Consider the following 18,168-nt stretch of genomic DNA (forward strand, 5'->3'; position numbering starts at 1 on the left):
AGAAATTTGATTTAATTGGAGTTATATTGTGTTGTTTACAAGTTCCCTTTATTTTTTGAGCAGTATATATATATATATATATATATATATATATATATATATATATATATATAATCAGAGTATCGGAAAGGGGCTTCCATAGTTTAAACAATTACTGAGCGTGGTTGTTTCGTTTCTAGGTTTTATTTGGTTATTTTGGCCGCAGAGAGGCGCAGGCACATACAATATGCAGTGGAAAGTTTCCACATGCATTTCCCACCTCACAAGAGAAACGATCTACATCTACGTCATTTTTTTTTCCAAAAGTCTCTGGGCGACGTCACTTTCATTGTGTTCGCGTAACCTCGGAATACTCAAATGAAATCTCACGATATTTTAAAAACACGTTTAGGACTAGCAGAACAACTCTACATTCAGGAGAGATAATCCGTAAACGTTGCCAGAATTTTAACTGATTAAATACGTAGAGCAAACAATAGGCTACTTCCAAAGACTATGTGTTTCTAACATAGGAACAAAAAAAAAAAGAACAACTATGCAAAGTTAAATTTACCTGAGCAAATTCAATTAAACCTGTCCAAGCATTTCTTCTGCCATACATTGAATTTGGCACCGAAAAGGAGATATCCACCGACAGGTTGTTGTTAGCTAATTTCCCCACTGCACCTGAAGGCAACAGGGCAGAGGAGGTGGAGAGAGGCAGAGGATGGACGAGCGTCAGAGAGAAAGAGAAGGTAGAGAAGGGGGGTAGCAGGACTTAGCTAACACTAACACTGTCAGCTTGTTTATCAGAGCCACAGTGCTGTGTTAACGACATTGATGCTGCACTTCCAGCAAAATTAACGGAGTGTTCACCTTAAAGTGTGACTCAACAGACACATCGTTTAGAGGTAAAAAAAAAAAAAAAAGACAAAAATGTGTTGTGAGCGGGGATAGAGAGAAGACAAAAAGGGCATCTCTGACCGCAGCAGCAGCCACCGCCACCGCTCGTGCTGTAGCCTGTGTGTGGGACGCCGTCAGTTCAGTAGCACAGAGCGAGCTCTGCTGTCGAGCACAACCAGCTGATTTCTGTCAGTAAAAGCAGCAGAGGGGGAGAAACAGCAGGCTGTCAAAATGAAATTCACAGAGCATCTCTCAGCTCACATCACGCCGGAGTGGAGGAAACAGTACATCCAGTATGAGGTGAGTGAGCTTAAAGGTTAGCCTAGTTAGATCAGTGGAGATCTGGATGCCTGTTTAGCTTTATGCCATTTATTGAATTTTAGAACGGGTAGTGGAACATGGCTACCATTAGGGCTGCTCCCCTACAATGAAACAACAGGAAGAGAGGAAGTGCTTGAGTAGATAATGAGACAACAGCTCGGTGTTAGCTAGCAAACTAGTCAGATGGGTTTGTTTTGTTGCTCCGCAGGTTCCTCCGTGCCTCCATAGAACCGGCTGAGGGTTGTTTGCGTTTGTGTGCCGTATCTGGCCGACTGGAATGCGTTTATGGGACAACAAGATGTCCGGCTGACTCGGCGTGTATTAGTTGAGTTAATCTTTGCGCCCGTTGACCCCGGCTCGGTACTGAAACAGCTGAGGCAGCTGTCGATCATGCTGCTGCTGTTTAAACATCAGGACACAGAGGTGCTGATAACTCCATCTGCAACCTTTGACCCATTAGTGCCATTTGGACGACAGCGAACCTCCTGCCTTTACTTTGCCCCAACTTGTCCACAAGCCTCACATGGCTCAGTGTGTAAATAAAATGAAAGATTTCTAGAAAGTATGTTCTTACAGTAAACCGAAACCCAGCCACGATACTGTACCTTAATCATTTGAACTGGTTTTTAACTAGGTAACTAGTCTTTACTAAACAGATCTGTTGCTTGTATCTAGTTTGCAGCTAAATAAATAAAGTTAATGTCAAAATTTCAGTGGTAAAAAACGTCATTGAATTGGAGCTGAAACGATTAATGTGATGAATCTTGAACTAATTGAGTAATCGATAGTTAACTGGAGTACAGACTCAAAAAAGGAAAAAAGCCAAATTAGTCACCAGATCAGCCCTATACTTTATAACTTTATAACTTTCTTGATGTTCAGTCCAGCAGAAAGGCCTGAGCTTTTGATGTTGGAATGATTTTTCAGCTCCAGATGCATCTTTTGCTACAAATGACCAAGCATTCAGTAAATGAATGCTGTTGTTGCATTTTATACAAGGAAATGTTCATATAAAAAAGGCTTAAGTGGTTAAATGAAAAATGACTATATGACATTTGACTTTATTAACACAAATCACATAAACATCTACAGCCAGACGGTTCTGTTTCCTTGTCATTCAAGAAACTTTTAAAACAATGAAATTAAACAATCTCCTCAATCTTTAGATCCTTCTTTAAATGTTTCCAGTAATGAGAGTAATGATAATTTAGCTTTGGTGATGATTTCCAAGCATTTGACAATGGAGACCTACTTGCCGTCACCCTAATCTTTTCCTCCTGCTCTACACCCTCTATCAGACTCCAGCTGGGATTCTGTCCGATCCGTCCCAAAATATCAGGGAGATGACAAATGTTGGCAAATTTCAAATACTGTATTACCATATTTTCCGGACTACCCATTATTCCGAGCCCCCATGAGGTTTTGTGTGATTTATGGGCGCGACTTCTGCTGCTAACCGGAACCGCCATTTGTTTACATATTAGCAACTCGCTAACCGGCTTTCCACAGAGGTTTTAGGCTATAAAATATGTAGGTTTACAGTTTACATGTGGCAATATTGTTTTACCGCTACCTACAGCTAATGCGGGGAGGGATGGCGACTTGAAGAAATGGCCGCAAATAACCCGCATTAGCATAGTTAGCTACTTTATTGACTCAGTTGCTTCGGATCCAGATGCGGGTTTTCTTCCCTTGGCTTTTTACCCACACAATGAAATGAGCACATAAAGCATTTTGGGTTCTATGTTCAGGTTTAGAATTTTTAGCCAAATTCTTTTTGTTTCCTTATCTGTCGGTAGGCGATGAAAACCACCGCTTTTGTTTTGGGAGCCGTTCAAGACACACCTGTTTCTGCCACTAATTAAACTTGGTCTGATTATTAAAGTGCAACCATGAACAGCACAACAGTTACCGAGCTCCGAAAGGACAGACACTTTCCAGTGGCAAGTTGCTCTCTATAACAGGTTAATGTGTGATTCGGTCCGGTTCTGGTCCAGTGGGGAGATTCTCCATATTACGGTCTGGAGCGCAGCAGCTGCGGTCATTTCTCCGCTGATTTGCAGCGACACTCAGCACCGGAGAACCTCGAGGTTCTGGTTGTGATGGATTAAATAAACCCAGGTATTTTATTTTGTCTTATAAAAATGTTCCTGGCATAATGATAAAGACTCAGATCATGAACTTTATTAAAATTGCACTTTGAAAGTTATTTACCAAATTAATGATCAGTGGAATGCTTGAATATGTTGTTATCCTTGCTGACCAACTCTTAGCGCGTCTCCATTGGTATTTTGATCAATCATCTTTTGCAATGAGCTCCAAGTGTTTGAGGTTATGAGGCCTCAGAACCATAACCACAGTCTGGAGCTGTCTCCACACATTCTGTTATTGATTCTAGTGGAGACTCTGGCTGGGCCACTTCAGACTTCATTTAACTTTCAGTCAGAAAAGCCAGATGGGTCCAGTTAAAAGGTTACTCTGACTCTACAGCTGCCAGGTGTTTACATCAGTTTCAGATAACTGTATGTTAAAATGCAGCAGTTAAGGCTGCATGTTTTTAGCTGTGGGACATTCCAAAGCTTTAGCTTTTCACTGAGAGGCTGCTGGGAAATATAGATGGTGCTGTTAGCTCCCTGTCCTGTGGCCTGTAGCTGCTGAGAATCATGGATTGCTGCTGGGTTTGACCAGGGTTGTGAGAGCTCAACTGGGATTTCCAAACCAAGGGTTATGAAGCACAGTTTATTTTCTTCACTTTAATTTCTCTCCTTATTGAATGAGTTCATAAGATGCCCTGAAGCAATAGCACACTGTGCTGCTAGATATGCTGCCCCCTATCATGCCTCTATCAGCACATCACATGCTCATTTAACTTATCAAATTTCAGTCCTTATATTGATATTATCATATTTTCCGCACTATAAGGCGCACCACATTATAAGGCGCACCTTCAATGAATGGCCTATTTTAAAACTTTTTTCATATATAAGGCGCACCGCATTATAAGGCGCATAGAATAGATGCTACAGTAGAGGCTGGGGTTACGTTATGTATCCATTAGATGGAACTGCGCTACAGGGAATGTCAACAAAATAGTCAGATAGGTCAGTCAAACTTTATTAATAGATGACAAACCAGCATTCTGAAAACTCCGTTCATTCCCAAAATGAATAAACAGCTGTTTTATTATTTTCCCCGAGGTAAAGTCAGTGACGTGGTATTTTCGTGACACAGTTTATCTTTTAGCAACAGCAAGGTGTAACATATAGTGGAGGGGAACTTTTCCTCGATTCAATAAACATATAAAAAACAGTCTGATACTGTTACGGTAAATCAAACGTTAGTGCAATCACAATATATATCCACTTCCACACCATTGATTCGTTCATGTTAAATTCTCTCGCTGCTGCTCTATTCCCGTGTTCTACTGCGTGACTGATCGCCTTGAGTTTAAACTCTGCGTCGTAAGCGTGTCTCTTAATAGGAGCCATTTTGGGGTCTTTACACAAAACCCAGCGTGCACCGCGCGCTTCTTCTTCTACGGGGGAAAATGAAGTCGGCGGCTTCTTACCGTAGTTGCGAGACCTGTTGTGGCTCAATATTGGTCCATATATAAGGCGCACCAGATTATAAGGCACACTGTCGGCTTTTGAGAAAATTGAAGGTTTTTAGGTGCGCCTTATAGTGCGGAAAATACGGTACAATCACACCAATATATCGGCCAGCCAATATATTGGTGCCGATTTCCCTAATTTTAGGAAATCTGTAATCGGCCGATTTTTATACGTGGAGCCGATCTTAACCACCAATTTTATCTACGTCGGCAAAGGTATTTAAATCAACTGTTATTTTCTTCTGCTCTGCTGTGAGAGAGGTTTGACTAGCAGACCAGCCCCTGATCAGGTCCAGGTAACAATAGTCATCTCACTTTTGCTTTTGGCAACTCATCAACTTTCTTGTTACATTTAGCAACATTTTAGACAAAAACAATTGGTATCAGCCAAAATTGGAATCGGCAGGTCAGGATTTGTAACAGATCAGTAATCAGTGATTGGCCAGAAAACTGCAATCGGTGCACGCCTACAAAGGACTGTTTGGTGAAACATTTGGTGGCCTGTTGTATATCAAGCGACTTACATTAAATTTCCAATAGCATTTTTTCATTTTTCTCTGCCTTTGATGAGCACACCTGATGTGGACTTTAATAGCTAAGATCCTACAGTTCATGGATAGTTGTGGGGATATTCTTTTATATATAATATAAAGTAATATTTCAATTAAAGATTTTCCCATATCTTTTCTTCTTTTGAGACAACATAGTAATTCACAGTTCAGTAGTTAATTGTGTAAATTATTATGTTCCTTTTAGATTAAAAATGTTTTTATTTATCATTATTATTCTCCTTTTTTGGAAGAAGCTTGTAATGGTTTCTGTATTGAACTGTAATATATTGTTTTATATTGATTGTACCTTGAAGAACTACAGATTTTTCCCACATTGTTCCATGTCATTTTCTAAATTGTCTGTGTACAAGCAAAATTTGGCAGGTGTGTTAGCAGAAAACGATGGTTTAGATTTTTTTTTTATGACTGCTCTTTGAGGTTACTATCAGTAGTACTTCTCTTACCTGTAGTCAATCTCTCCATTATTTCACACTTTTTTTTGTCTTTTTTTCTATCAAAGTCACTGATTTTGAAGTAACGCTTCAGAAATATTTGCAAGGAATTTTGCAATATTTGCTCTTACGATTGAGGGTAAATATGGCTGATCTGGAGGCTTGTTTTGGTTGAAAACATATCAGTCCCTCCATGATGTTGCAGTTACAACTATCAATGCAAATTCCCTCATTATACGCAGCTCTTGCTTGGACTTGCAATAACATTCTATTCTATTCTATCAGTCATCTCAGCCTTTCCTCAAATTTGACCAATCACCATAGCGTTTCTTATGCTTCCTTCTTTTCTGACCAATCATTGCAACTCATCTAAATTTTGACCAGTCCCCTTAGCCTTCGTCTAATTTAACTTTCTGCTTCAAAACGTCTCTTGAAAGCTGAACCACTACATTGCAACATCCTGAAAGGACTGACCTGTCAATCAGTTTTGTTCATTCTTTCCTTACCAAAACAGGACTCGTGTCTTTCTGAGTGTTATACAATATTAAGGCCGATCATTTTAAGAATCATAGTTCAATATGTATGTGTATAAACACCCTATTGAATTACATTAAGCAGCATTGCAGTGCAGGTGTCCACCTCAGGGTGGTCTGCCTGAACGCTGCAGTGATTGCAGTGTTCTGCAAAGTAGAAACAGTTTTTTTCTCAGTGCGACTGCAGCACATTCTTTCGGTGAGCCAATCCATTTCTAACAGTCTCACATCATTAGAGATATTTAGCAATGAGTCACTTCAAACACCACATTCTCCCTCTATGTAGTTTATTTCTTACATGGTTTATTCATGTTAGTATAATTCCTGTCTATTTCCACTCTTGACATGTTATTTGCTTCTGTGCTTTTTGCAGCACAGTCACATTAGGCATGCAGCCAAAGGTCTTTTTCCATAGTTATTATGAGGAACTTCAGCAGCCTAGCACATTTTTAGAATACATTTCATCTTAGCTTGGCTCTGGAGAGTCAAAAAGGCATAAACAGTTGTGTCTTCTAGTGGAAAGGTCCTCTGGGAGAAATAAAAAAGTCTACTGCCTTTGTCTTAAGTCCATGTTAGATCAGAATGTCTTAGATCTCTTAATATAAGTGATATTTTATATGTTTTTAGAACATCAAGAAACAGAAAACTATTGACTCAGACTAACTAAGTACAAATGCAGTAACACAATTTTTCAAATAAAAAAAAAGAAACTTGTATCAATTTCCTCTATCTTAGCTATGCACCCACTTTCTGTTACACTATGACATAAACTCCTAACAAGAAGCTTGTGGTGGTAACATGATGAAAATCTGAAGAGGTTATTCATATGAATACATGTTATTAATAGGCCTGTCGCGATAAACAATAACTCAATTAATTGCATGATAAATGGAAATTATCGACCTCATTTTAATTGATCGACTTTATCGTTTCTTCCTGCCTTTTTCTCTTTCTATTGATGACACTGGATGAAAAAAGGCTCAGCTCTAGTGCTCTCCACTGACCCCTCCATTCCTCATTTTCCTTAGCGTGAACTATTGCATCAGGTAGTTGGATATGGCCATCTTCTCTATCTAAATCTAATAATTATTGAAAGGAAATATAGTATACAGACTTCATAAACTCTACTCTTTTGGTTGAATGTAGTTTTTATTTGCACTTTGGTTTCATGTTGTGTTTATTTTTTATTGAAGTGCATTTTTTGTTAACAGAGACTGAGAGTCTATTTTATTTTTGGTTGTTTTGTATATTTAGTTTTCCAGTTCCAGTGTTAAGTGTTCTTTTGAAAATAAAGTGTGTTTATTTTGGCAGGATGTGCTTGCATTATTATGTCATTACCATCACATCAGTTTAAAATGGTCATCAGACAATATTATTGTTTATTGCAATAATGTTTGAAACAATTAATCGCTTTATTATCGTGAAGATGCAGGCGTCCTGCTGTGGGCCAGGCGCTGTGCAACGTTGAGGTCAACACCCGGGGGTAGGCCTGTTTGTAGCTGTGGAAATCAGAAGCATTCCCATCATTCGCTCCTCTCCTCTGAGGTTTCACCCAGTCTGTTTGTCCATTCCCTGCTGTGTTTGGAGACAAACCAGATGTAGGATGTTGTTGCACTCAGCTGTAATTCTAGCCTTCTGTGTGTTCACTCTGAGTCTCTTGAAGCTGTGGAGAACTGGGCCTGTGAGCTTTTCAAAGCTGTGCTCCTTGGGGCCGTTACATGTCTCCTGTGTGTTCTTGTTGCAGCTATGCTTGGTTAGACATACTGCAGGACTGTTTGATTCACAAGGTGAAGCCAGGGCTGTCATAAAGGAATGCATGCAGAAACATTGTTTCTTTGTCTCTATTTTTCCTGGGATGTTAACTGTTCATTGAATTCATTGTAACTGTGCTGAAATCTAACTATGGGTGTTCTACCCTTTGTTTTTCTGTGTTTGAACTACAGAAATCTACTCTGGTTTAGTCCAGAACATGGCACCATTGGAGAGTGTGCTTATAAAAATGTGATGTAAACAGTTTTATTAAAGCAGACGTGTATCTCACATGACTCTCAGACATTAACTTTAAAAATAGGTATGCTTGATGGTCATCTGAACTGACTCACCAGACTGACTGTCTGCTGAGACAGCTTTCCTTATTAGATGTTAGTGTTAGATTCCTTAATATTTTGTTGAAAATTTTACCAGGGCTGTAATAAAACAGTCTCTCTTGTTTTCTGTTCACCATTCTGAAGCATGTGAAAGGAAATGAAAAGCAGTATTGACAATGCAGAGTTTTAGTTTGATAAAAATCATATTTTTTTGCTGATATTTAGTGGTAGCTTTTCTGTAACTATGCCCATGCATAGTTCATCCAAACAGAGCCATTTTTATTAAAGTATCAGAAAATAAAATCCTATAGAAATTGCATCAATTCAGTTAGTGAGTAGTCAACTGATTTTTAGCTTGACCATCCCTAAATGGTGAAGGACTGTCAGAAACTCTAAAAACCCCATCTGTTTTAAATCCATGAATACACCATGCCGGCATCCTAAATACAACAATCTTCATCTTGGAAGCTGCTACAGGAAGAGGAAGGCTTGTATGTAGTATCACAGCCGCAAAGGACAGCTTGGGTACAAACAATATTTGACTCTGTATTATTGTCAGAAGTATTTGGTCTCCCATCCAGATCATTAAATTTAGTTGTTCCTGTCACTTTGATGGGCACAGATTTAGAAAATCCAGCACATAGGCATGCAGACAGCTTTTACAAACATTACAGCATTGGAATTGGGAGTTGCCAGGACAACCACACTGGCCTGACTATATCATGTCAAGTATAAAGTTCAGTGGAGAAAGGACTAAGATGTGGGGTGGATTTATATCCTCTTCACTCTACTAAATAGAACTCCTAAAGCAGCAGTATGTAACTTTTATATATATAAAAAAGTTTTTTATAAAAAACTATATTTTTGGTGGTGGTGATGGTAGACGTTTGCCCTGCAATCTGTGTGTTGCTGGTTGGTTTCCCGCTCCTCCTGCTTCTGTTGTTGTGTCCTTGGGCAAGACACTTCCGCTGCCAGTGGTGATGGTCAGACGGTCTGGTAGCTCTGCAGCATGTCAACCTGCCCCAGGGCAGTCGTGGCTATTATCCGGAAGCTCACCACCATCAGCATGTGGATGTATTTATGAATGGAAATGACTGTTTTCATGTCAAGCATCTTTGAGTGCCCAAATAAGGCGATATATAAGTTTGATGTCATTTCATTGCATTTTACATATTTCATGAAACTGTCAATATGTTATGACAGTATGAGACATAATTAGTATAAAAATTGAGCTCCTTTGCCTTCTCCCTTATGGACCTGCTGTTATCTGAACAAGTACACTGAAGTGCCGGAAACAACCAATCAACCCTGGAGGAGGGTCTTAGCGCTGTCAATTATGCTCACGTAAATGCTGCTCAGACCCTCACCCTTTCTCTCTGCTATGCTGCAACTGCTCACAGAATGCACACAGTATTGGGGAGTTTTAGGTTTGGAGTAGAAAAACTTTGACAGGAATAAAGATGGCAGTCTCATAGCAGTTCAGGAAAGAGAAACGGTCAAACATAGTCGGGTGTGGGATGCAAAATGGACTTTATGCGGTTCTGTTTTGAAATATAAAGACTCGACAAGCTCCTTAAGTTATCCTCTTAATACTCATTCACCTGAGCTGTTGCACAGTGGAGCAGCATCAGCTTCTCATCCAAAAATGACTGATGTCCTATGAAGGCTAGGATGTGATGACAGAAAAGCAGAGCGCATAACGCATTACATAAAGTACAACATGGAAAAAACATAATGTCAATAGGCAGGGTTAATTCTGAGGGCTGTCGTGAGTTAATGCTCTTCTTGGAGCAACCACAGAAAGTATTTCTCTATGAACACCTCTCTGTTCATGGGCAATCAATTCTTTCAGATATTTTGTTTTTTTCATCTTTTATTTTTCTATTCAGCAGCCTAAAAGGTTCTGGAAAAATGATGGTTCTTCAGTAGCAGATATTATCTACAAATAAAAAAAAAAGGAGGAAAAAACAAAAGGTTTAAACATTTAAGTTTACAAAGCTAAGTAGTCTTCTGGCTATTAGTACTTAATACTAAAAGAACAAAACTCTGACAAAACTAAAATAGCACTCAGTTCAGCCTAGGATGCAACACTATCATCATAACCTTGAATTTGCAGAAATTCGTTGGAATATAATGCATGTTTTTTGCTATTGATAAGATCTTCAAAGTTGTATGTATGTGTGTATGTATGCATGCATCATGCATGCATTAAAATAATTCCCTTCTTACCCTCCGCGGGTGGTCTCTCATCCTCTGAGCTTGGGTCCAGAGCCCTGGGAACTTGAGGGTCTGTGCAGTATCTTGGCTGTGCCTAGAACTGCACATTTCTGGACTGAGATGTCTGATGTTGCTCCTGGGATCTGTTTTAGCCATATACAGTATATATACAGTATACAGTATATATATATACGTGTATGTGTGTGTGTATATACTGTATATACAGTACAGACCAAAAGTTTGGACACACCTTTCTAATTCAATGGGTTTTCTTTATTTTCATGACTATTTATAAGGCAAGAAATCCCACTTATTAACCTGACAGGGCACAGCTATGAAGTGAAAACCATTTCAGGTGACTACCTCTTGAAGCTCATCAAGAAAATGCAGAGTGTGTGCAAAGCAGTAATCACAGCAAAAGGTTGCTACTTTGAAGAAACTAGAATATAAGGGGTATTTTCAGTTGTTTTACACTTTTTTGTTTAGTGCATATTTCCACATGTGTTATTCATAGTTTTGATGCCTTCAGTGTGAATCCACAATGTCAATAGTCATGAAAATAAAGGAAACTCATTGAATTAAAAGGTGTGTCCAAACTTTTGGTCTGTACTGTATATATATATATATATGCTTGTGTGTATACTGTATATGTGTGTGGCATAGCTCTTTTATTCACCAAATGATATTCAACATGTTTTTTGCTTAGTCAGTAAAGTTTTGCCGTTGAGGTCATTGGATTTTCAGTAATGCTAGAGCACAGCAGCCACATGTCATGGGAAGCTGGTTGCTGATGGAAGCTGGTTTCAGGTATAGTGAGGAAAAGAGAAGAAGACGGCAAAATAAGGGTGAACCAACAATACTGTTTTGACTTGCAGGCACAGTCCTTGTCAGCAAAACTCAAGGAGTCGGTTCTCCAAAAAGGGAACAAAGGGTAAAAACACAGGCCTTTAAAATGTTGACATCCCATTGGCTTAAGGTGGCTGAACTTGTGGCAGCATGAGCTTAGTAGCTTGATGTTTTAGCACAGATGATTAAAGGATGGAACCATACATTGAGACTTGAACTTTATTTCTCAGCAGCGAATTGCTAGGCACCATAGAAAGGGATAAAGTAATGGAGTAACCTTGAGAGGGCAAATTAGAGGTCATTAAAAGGGCTTTGTCCTGAAAACATTGACAAGTCACAAAAAAGGAAGGCTATTTCAGGGTTTCCCCCAGTATATTATAAACGTGGTGACCCGCCAGGCTAAGCATGGCTTGTTTTTAGAAAAATAATGATTATTCAAAAAATTAAGCAGCCCACTTTTTTTTTTTTTAATAAGCCAGACTGCCAGCGTCTGTGTTGCGCTGAGCGTTTCACCAGGTGAGTAGAATTATTCCTAAAAGATGGGTTTATAATAGGGATGCTCTGATCAGGTTTTTTGCTGCCGAATCCGATACCAATCATCTGTGAAGCCGATCTCTGCTGATAACCGATCACTGCCCATTGCCTGGAATGGCTGTTAATTTTTCGCTTTAGACAAATGATACTATGTTATGCCAACTTATCTGGCAAAATGAAAAAATTATCTGGCAATAAATTCACCTAAGTTAGACATATTTTAATACATATCTAAAATCTTTTTTTTTTAAGTTACATGATGCAGCTTTAAGCAGATGTTTGCTGTGAGAGCTCACTGGAGCTCTCACAGCAAACATTGGAGGTTGAGCGGCTCCATGCCTGTGAAATATTACTACCAGTAGCGCGTAGCGGCGGTCCGACAGCCAGAGCAGAACTAGCTCGCCAGCTCGAAGGCTTGAATTATGTTTTGGGTTATTTGTTTAGTTTTGTAACCATGATGCTAATCCGGGTTAGGGTTAGCCTGTTCCTGTTCTACCCTGTTCTCCCAAAATTCAGAAAATCTGCATCGATAAATTGGTGCACCCCTAATTCCTGTTGCTGAATTCCTTAATTCTTTTTTCAAGCTAGGTTCATAAATTAAGTTCTTGGGGTATAGATACTGTTTTGACTGTTTTTCTGGACATCCCTCCCTTCCCTCCAGAAAACAAGAAAAAATGCCAATTATCTACCTGTGAGGTTGTTTGAAAACATGCTAAAAGTGTAGATTAATATGTGGAATCCAACATGTGAAGATCTAAAGTAAGGGTCACTAAAAGCACAAAGCCAAAAAATAGATAATTTAAGGCATCTTGGTAATTATTAAAATTGGTAATTGGTAAAATGTATATAGACAATTTAAGGCATTTAATATCTTGGTGTTAAATGTCAAGATATTGTTTGTATTTTCCACATACATAAAAAACAGTGAACTAGATGTTACCACAAGATAAGGATTCTGGTTTACCTTTTAGTTTGTCATTTCAACATTGCAAAGTATGAAATTACCATCCTGCAGTCAAAATATATCCAAAACTATATATATTTTAGAATTTCTGGAGCCATATTTCTCTCTTACTGCATCCTCATAGCAGATATTTAAAATCTGAACCTTACTTCACGTTGCCTTTTTTGCTGCATTAGCTTTGTGCATTACATAGAATTGGGAGAACCACCAGCAGCAGAAATGGGAACAGCATAAAGATCTAAGGCTTCTGGAAGACACAAATCCAAATATAATCCAGTTATGACTCACATAATCCTTTTGACAGTTTCGTGTCGAGATGTGTGTTTGTTTGCCTGGATTTGAAGGGAGAGGGGGAAAAAGAGGAAAAGTGTGTTATAAAGGTTAGAGGTAAGAAAGCACGCAGAAAAGAGCGGGTAAGGTGCATAGATATCAGTAATTTTACAAATATGCTCTTAATAAGGAATCAAGAATACCAGAAAGATAAAATAAGTTGGGAAAAGTATTGTAGAGCTGTGGGTTTGTGTCTGGACAAAGGTGTAACAGGAGTGTTCAGGGAAGCCTGTAGAAACAGAGTGTGCACTGGAGAGGAAACAAGGAAAGAATGGAGGGGGAAAGGTAAGAAGTAGGGTAATCTGTGGGGATAACGAGCGCTGCCCTTCTTCCTGCTTAGCTATGTGTGCTTTGTTTTGGAAACTTGCATATTAGCATGTGCTGAGCCAGCCCAATGAAACACACAGGCATTCTGTGGGCATAATAAAAACTGTGGGAAAGCCTATGCCTCTATGGTTTGCTGCAAAGGTTGTGGTTTTAGTGTTTATGTCAGCACAATGCAAGACTGGTGGATGAAGGACTGTGCCACCACAGGTTACTGTCGAATGAAATGAAAGCATGTACTGTCCGGTGTGCTGCTTACTAAAACCAGCGATCAGGCCCGAAACCTGGGAGTAGTGATGGACTCTGACCTGAACCTTCAGAGCCACATAAAGACAGTTACAAAGTCGACCTTCTATCACCTGAAGAACATTTCCAGGATTAGAGGACTTATGTCTCAGCAAGATCTAGAGAAACACATCTATGTGTTTATCTTTAGTCACATTGATTACCTCAGCAGCATCTTCACAGGTCTGTCAATCAATCCTCCAGCTGCAGCTGATCCAGAATGCTGCTGCTGACGTTCTCACTAAAACCAGGAAGATGGAGCACATCACCCAGTTCTCCAGTCCCTCCACTGGCTCCCTGTAACTCAAAGAATAGACTTTAAAATCCTGTTAGTTTATAAATCACTGAACGGCTCAGTACCACAATACATTAAAGATCTGCTGCTGTTGTATCAACCTTCCAGACCTCTCAGGTTCTGGTTCTGGTTCTGCTTCTGCTCTGCATCCCCAGAACCAGAACCAAACATTGAGAAGCAGCATTCAGTTTCTATGCACCACAAATCTGGAACAAACTTCCAGAAAACTGTAAAACAGCTGAAACACTGACTTCCTTTAAATCTAGACTAAAAACCCACCTGTTTAGAGTTGGATTAGAAACATAATCAATTATGAATTTAATGATGGCTCTTGACTTAATGTAATGTTTTTATTTGTTGATTCTATGTTGCATGATTTTGTGTTTCTGTGTTTGTAATGATGTAAAGCACTTTGAAATGCCTTGTTGCTGAAATGTGCTATACAAATAAAATTTGATTGATTGATTAGACATCAGGCCCAATACAAAACACACCAACACACAGCCAGTTAGTGCTTGCAGGGAGAGAGTCACTCTGGGTGCAAATCTAACTACTGATCACTCGAGATAATCTAGAACTTAAACTGCATTCTGTTTTGTTGGAGTACTGTTAATACTTTATTTAAATTTCAGAATATTACTGCCTGCCTGAAAAGGAAAATTGTTTTGTTTTACTGCTACATACACTTTTATCAGTTTTTAAGAAGTTTAATATGGCCGAAATGGGTTTTCTTTGTAGGGTGTCTGGGCTTTCCCTTAGAGATAGGGTGAGAAGCTCGGTCCTCCAGGAAGGACTCAGAGTAGAGCCGCTGCTCCTTCACATAGAGAGAAGCCAGTTGAGGTGGCTCGGGCATCTTAGGGTTAGGATGCCTCCTGGACACCTCCCTTGTGAGGCGTTCCAGGCACGTCCCACTGGGTGGAGGCCCGGGGAAGACACAGGACACACTGGAGGGACGATGTTTCTCGGCTGGCCTGGGAACGCCTTGGGATTCCCCTGGAGAAGCTGGAACAAGTGGCTGGGGAGAGGGAAGTCTGGGCCTCCCTTCTTAGGCTGCTGACCCTGTGATCCGATCCTGGATAAGTGGAAGAAAATGGATGGATGGAAGAAGTTTAGGACATTTTAAATAATATAATGAGCAGACTTTTAGTTTATTGATTTCTTTTATAGGATTCACCTACTGATTCAGATCTTCTACAAGCCTTTTCACCTAGACTTAGTTTGTATGTGATCAATGTGGAACGAGCATTTGGCTGCACTGAAGGTAGTAGTCCAACATAAAATTAAACAATTACTGGATTATTTTCAGTTTTGTATAAAATCACGACAATCTTACAAAGTCCTGCAGTGTATTGGGTGTTATGTAGAACGTCGGACCGCTCCGATCTAAAATCGGGAATATTCCACATGTTGGATTGTCTTGGCCCGACTGTGGACCTTACCACAGGGGCCGCTTTTCATTGGCTGATGCCCATTCTACGTGGTCACGCACGCGTGGCCGTCTCACAAACACAAGCTTCCCGTTTTAGCTAAGTACAGCATAATGGCAGTACTGATACAACTTCTGCACCTTGAAGCCTGTCTGCTACACAGTCTTACATTAACTAAACAGATCAATATGCAATGTGTACTGTAACTGACGTGCACTAAAGATTTTATTTTAGCAGAAAAGGCTTTGGACTAAACTGTTACTCGTGTTAGCCACTCTAGCACCAAGTACAGCTAGTCAATCAACCATCGCTGTGTTCAGGGAAGCGCTGATTAATAATCGAGAAATAAATATCAAGCCTGGAAACTTGATATCGTAATGGACTGAATGTTATGTTTTAACATAATCTTTGCTCGTCTTGCGGGGGGGGGGGGGGGGGGGGGCAGGCGGTTGCCATGGTAACAGGTGTGCTTAAACTACAAAGAGAGAGAGAGTAAACAGGTACGAGTGGTTTTGAGTTGATCACCTGTTCGGGTTATTTTACCTTTGTTTCCCTTTGCTGTGGCGCATTACAGCCACTGTAGTTTCTAAACGTTGGACTAATGTATACGTCATTCACAACAAACATCAAATAGAACAAATATATTTCATAAAATTTTAACAAACAAATGGCTTCTACCGTGGTAATTATGTGAAATTAAATTAATTATATCCCAACTTCAGAAGATTTGCCTTTACCTTTACAGAGCTCTTTGGTTCCTCCTATCAGTCTGTAGCTTCTCATATTGAGGTCATCAAACCAAATTTCAGATCTACCATAACTGACTGACACCTGCTGGCCTCAGGTTTGCAACCAGCTTGTGACTGAGAAACCAGTAACCTGCTCCCAGATGATGACATGAACTTGTTAGTTCCTCTGTCCATTGTAGTAGCTGATATATTGTGAAAATCCAGTAGAAATGATGCACTAATCGAGTCATGTTTACATAGAAACAACGCGCCACGTGGCTTTGTTTGTGAGACTTGCGATCATGTGGGTCGGTTGTGGGCGGAGCTTGGTAAGGTCCATCGCAGCCTGTGGGGTTTTCCCTGACTGGGAGCGAGAACGCAGCCTGTAGAATGTGACAGGTAGCCAGTCAGAAAGCGCCATGACGTAAGAACGGAGGGGAATCCGTAACAGTTGACATGGCACAACTGAGAGTCCGGTGGACATCGGAGATGATATGTGGAAACATGTCATGTGCTGAATAAACATGTGAACATCTGAATGTTTATTCAATTAAAAATGTTAACTACGCAAAAAATAACTCACCTCCATATCACAGTACAGCAAATAGGGCGGTTGCTCTCTCCGTTTTTTATCAAATGCCTTTTCTTCTTGTTTCGTCTTTTATCGCTTAGAATGAGTCCACAAACTATCACTACTGCTTCTACATCGTCATCCGTGTTTGATTATTCTAAACTCATGTGTGGTATGTCTGGGTTTTCTGGGAGTTTCTTCTGGAATCGGGATGTTCGTGAGTGGAATCGGTTGGTGTGTGGTGTGTTGCTCCTGCCGTGTGGCTGGACACACGAACCGATCAAACCTGTTGGACTTTTATCGGCTCCTGTGTGGTAATAGAGGTCTGGAAAATTGGCCGATAATTCTAAAATCGTGCTTTGTGAACCAGACCTAAGACTCACAAGCTCTACTCCTCCATGCTCTCTGACTCTGGTCGCTATGGTAATGTTTACATATCCCTTCAAAACACAGATACGCAACAAAAACGAACATTTTACGTTCGTGAAAATTTTAACTCACTATAACGACTAATGGGAGCCCTGAGCTTGTTTCTCTGCAACGAGACGGTCCCATCTGGGAGTGATGAGAGACGACACTCGATGTGTTGCTTATGCACAGGATGCTTGGTCTTTAATTGGCAAAGCAGTTTGAAGGCTTCATTCCCTCAAATTTATTTTCAAATTTTATTTGTGTAGCACATTTCAGCAGCAAGGCATTTCAAAGTGCTTTACATCATATCAAACACAGAAACACAATGCAACATAGAATCAACAATCAAAACACAACATTTTGATTGTTGTGTTTTGGCTTGGAATGTGGGAATCACCTGCCGGGATAAATCCATCCTCCTGTCTCTTCTCTGGGCCTTTTCCCCTTCGCAAAGAAACGTTACAAAGACATCTGATCTGTTTCTTACTCATTTTGTGAGAAGGACCTCGCTGCAGCAAACAGAAAGGGGCCGGGACGGACCTCTGTCAGTCTCATACCTTATTTGGTAATGGGACCATTGCACTCCGGAAGTGTAGGGGGCGCCATTTCCTATATAGGTCCTTTAAACGTGGCCTCCTGTTTTTATTTTCTTTTGAAGTCTCTGATATATCTTCACCTTTAGGAAGGATTTTCACTCTCAGCATGTATTTGAACTTCTCTCTTTTATTTACTTCAGCGCAGCTCACAGTTTTTAACAAATTCTGTAGCTTTCGGTGTACTTCTAAATCTGTTCCTTAGTC

The 18,168-nt window shown here is 39.9% G+C and overlaps 1 protein-coding gene across 2 annotated transcripts in view; it reads left to right on the forward strand.

Annotated features, from left to right (window-relative positions):
• Positions 1-703: 703 nt before the first annotated feature.
• Positions 704-18,168, forward strand: part of LOC116721488 (xenotropic and polytropic retrovirus receptor 1 homolog) — a 52,254-nt gene continuing 34,789 nt past the window's right edge. Inside the window, exon 1 of one of the 2 annotated variants that reach the window (XM_032565249.1) lies at positions 704-1,182. In XM_032565249.1, coding sequence (XP_032421140.1) covers positions 1,114-1,182 — 69 coding nt within the window. In that variant the 5' untranslated portion in view covers positions 704-1,113. The remainder of the gene's footprint in view (positions 1,183-18,168) is intronic. The other variant, XM_032565248.1, reaches the window with a different exon arrangement.

The sequence above is a fragment of the Xiphophorus hellerii genome, chromosome 6, assembly GCF_003331165.1.
Source record: "Xiphophorus hellerii strain 12219 chromosome 6, Xiphophorus_hellerii-4.1, whole genome shotgun sequence".
NCBI classification, from domain to species: Eukaryota; Metazoa; Chordata; class Actinopteri; order Cyprinodontiformes; family Poeciliidae; genus Xiphophorus; species Xiphophorus hellerii.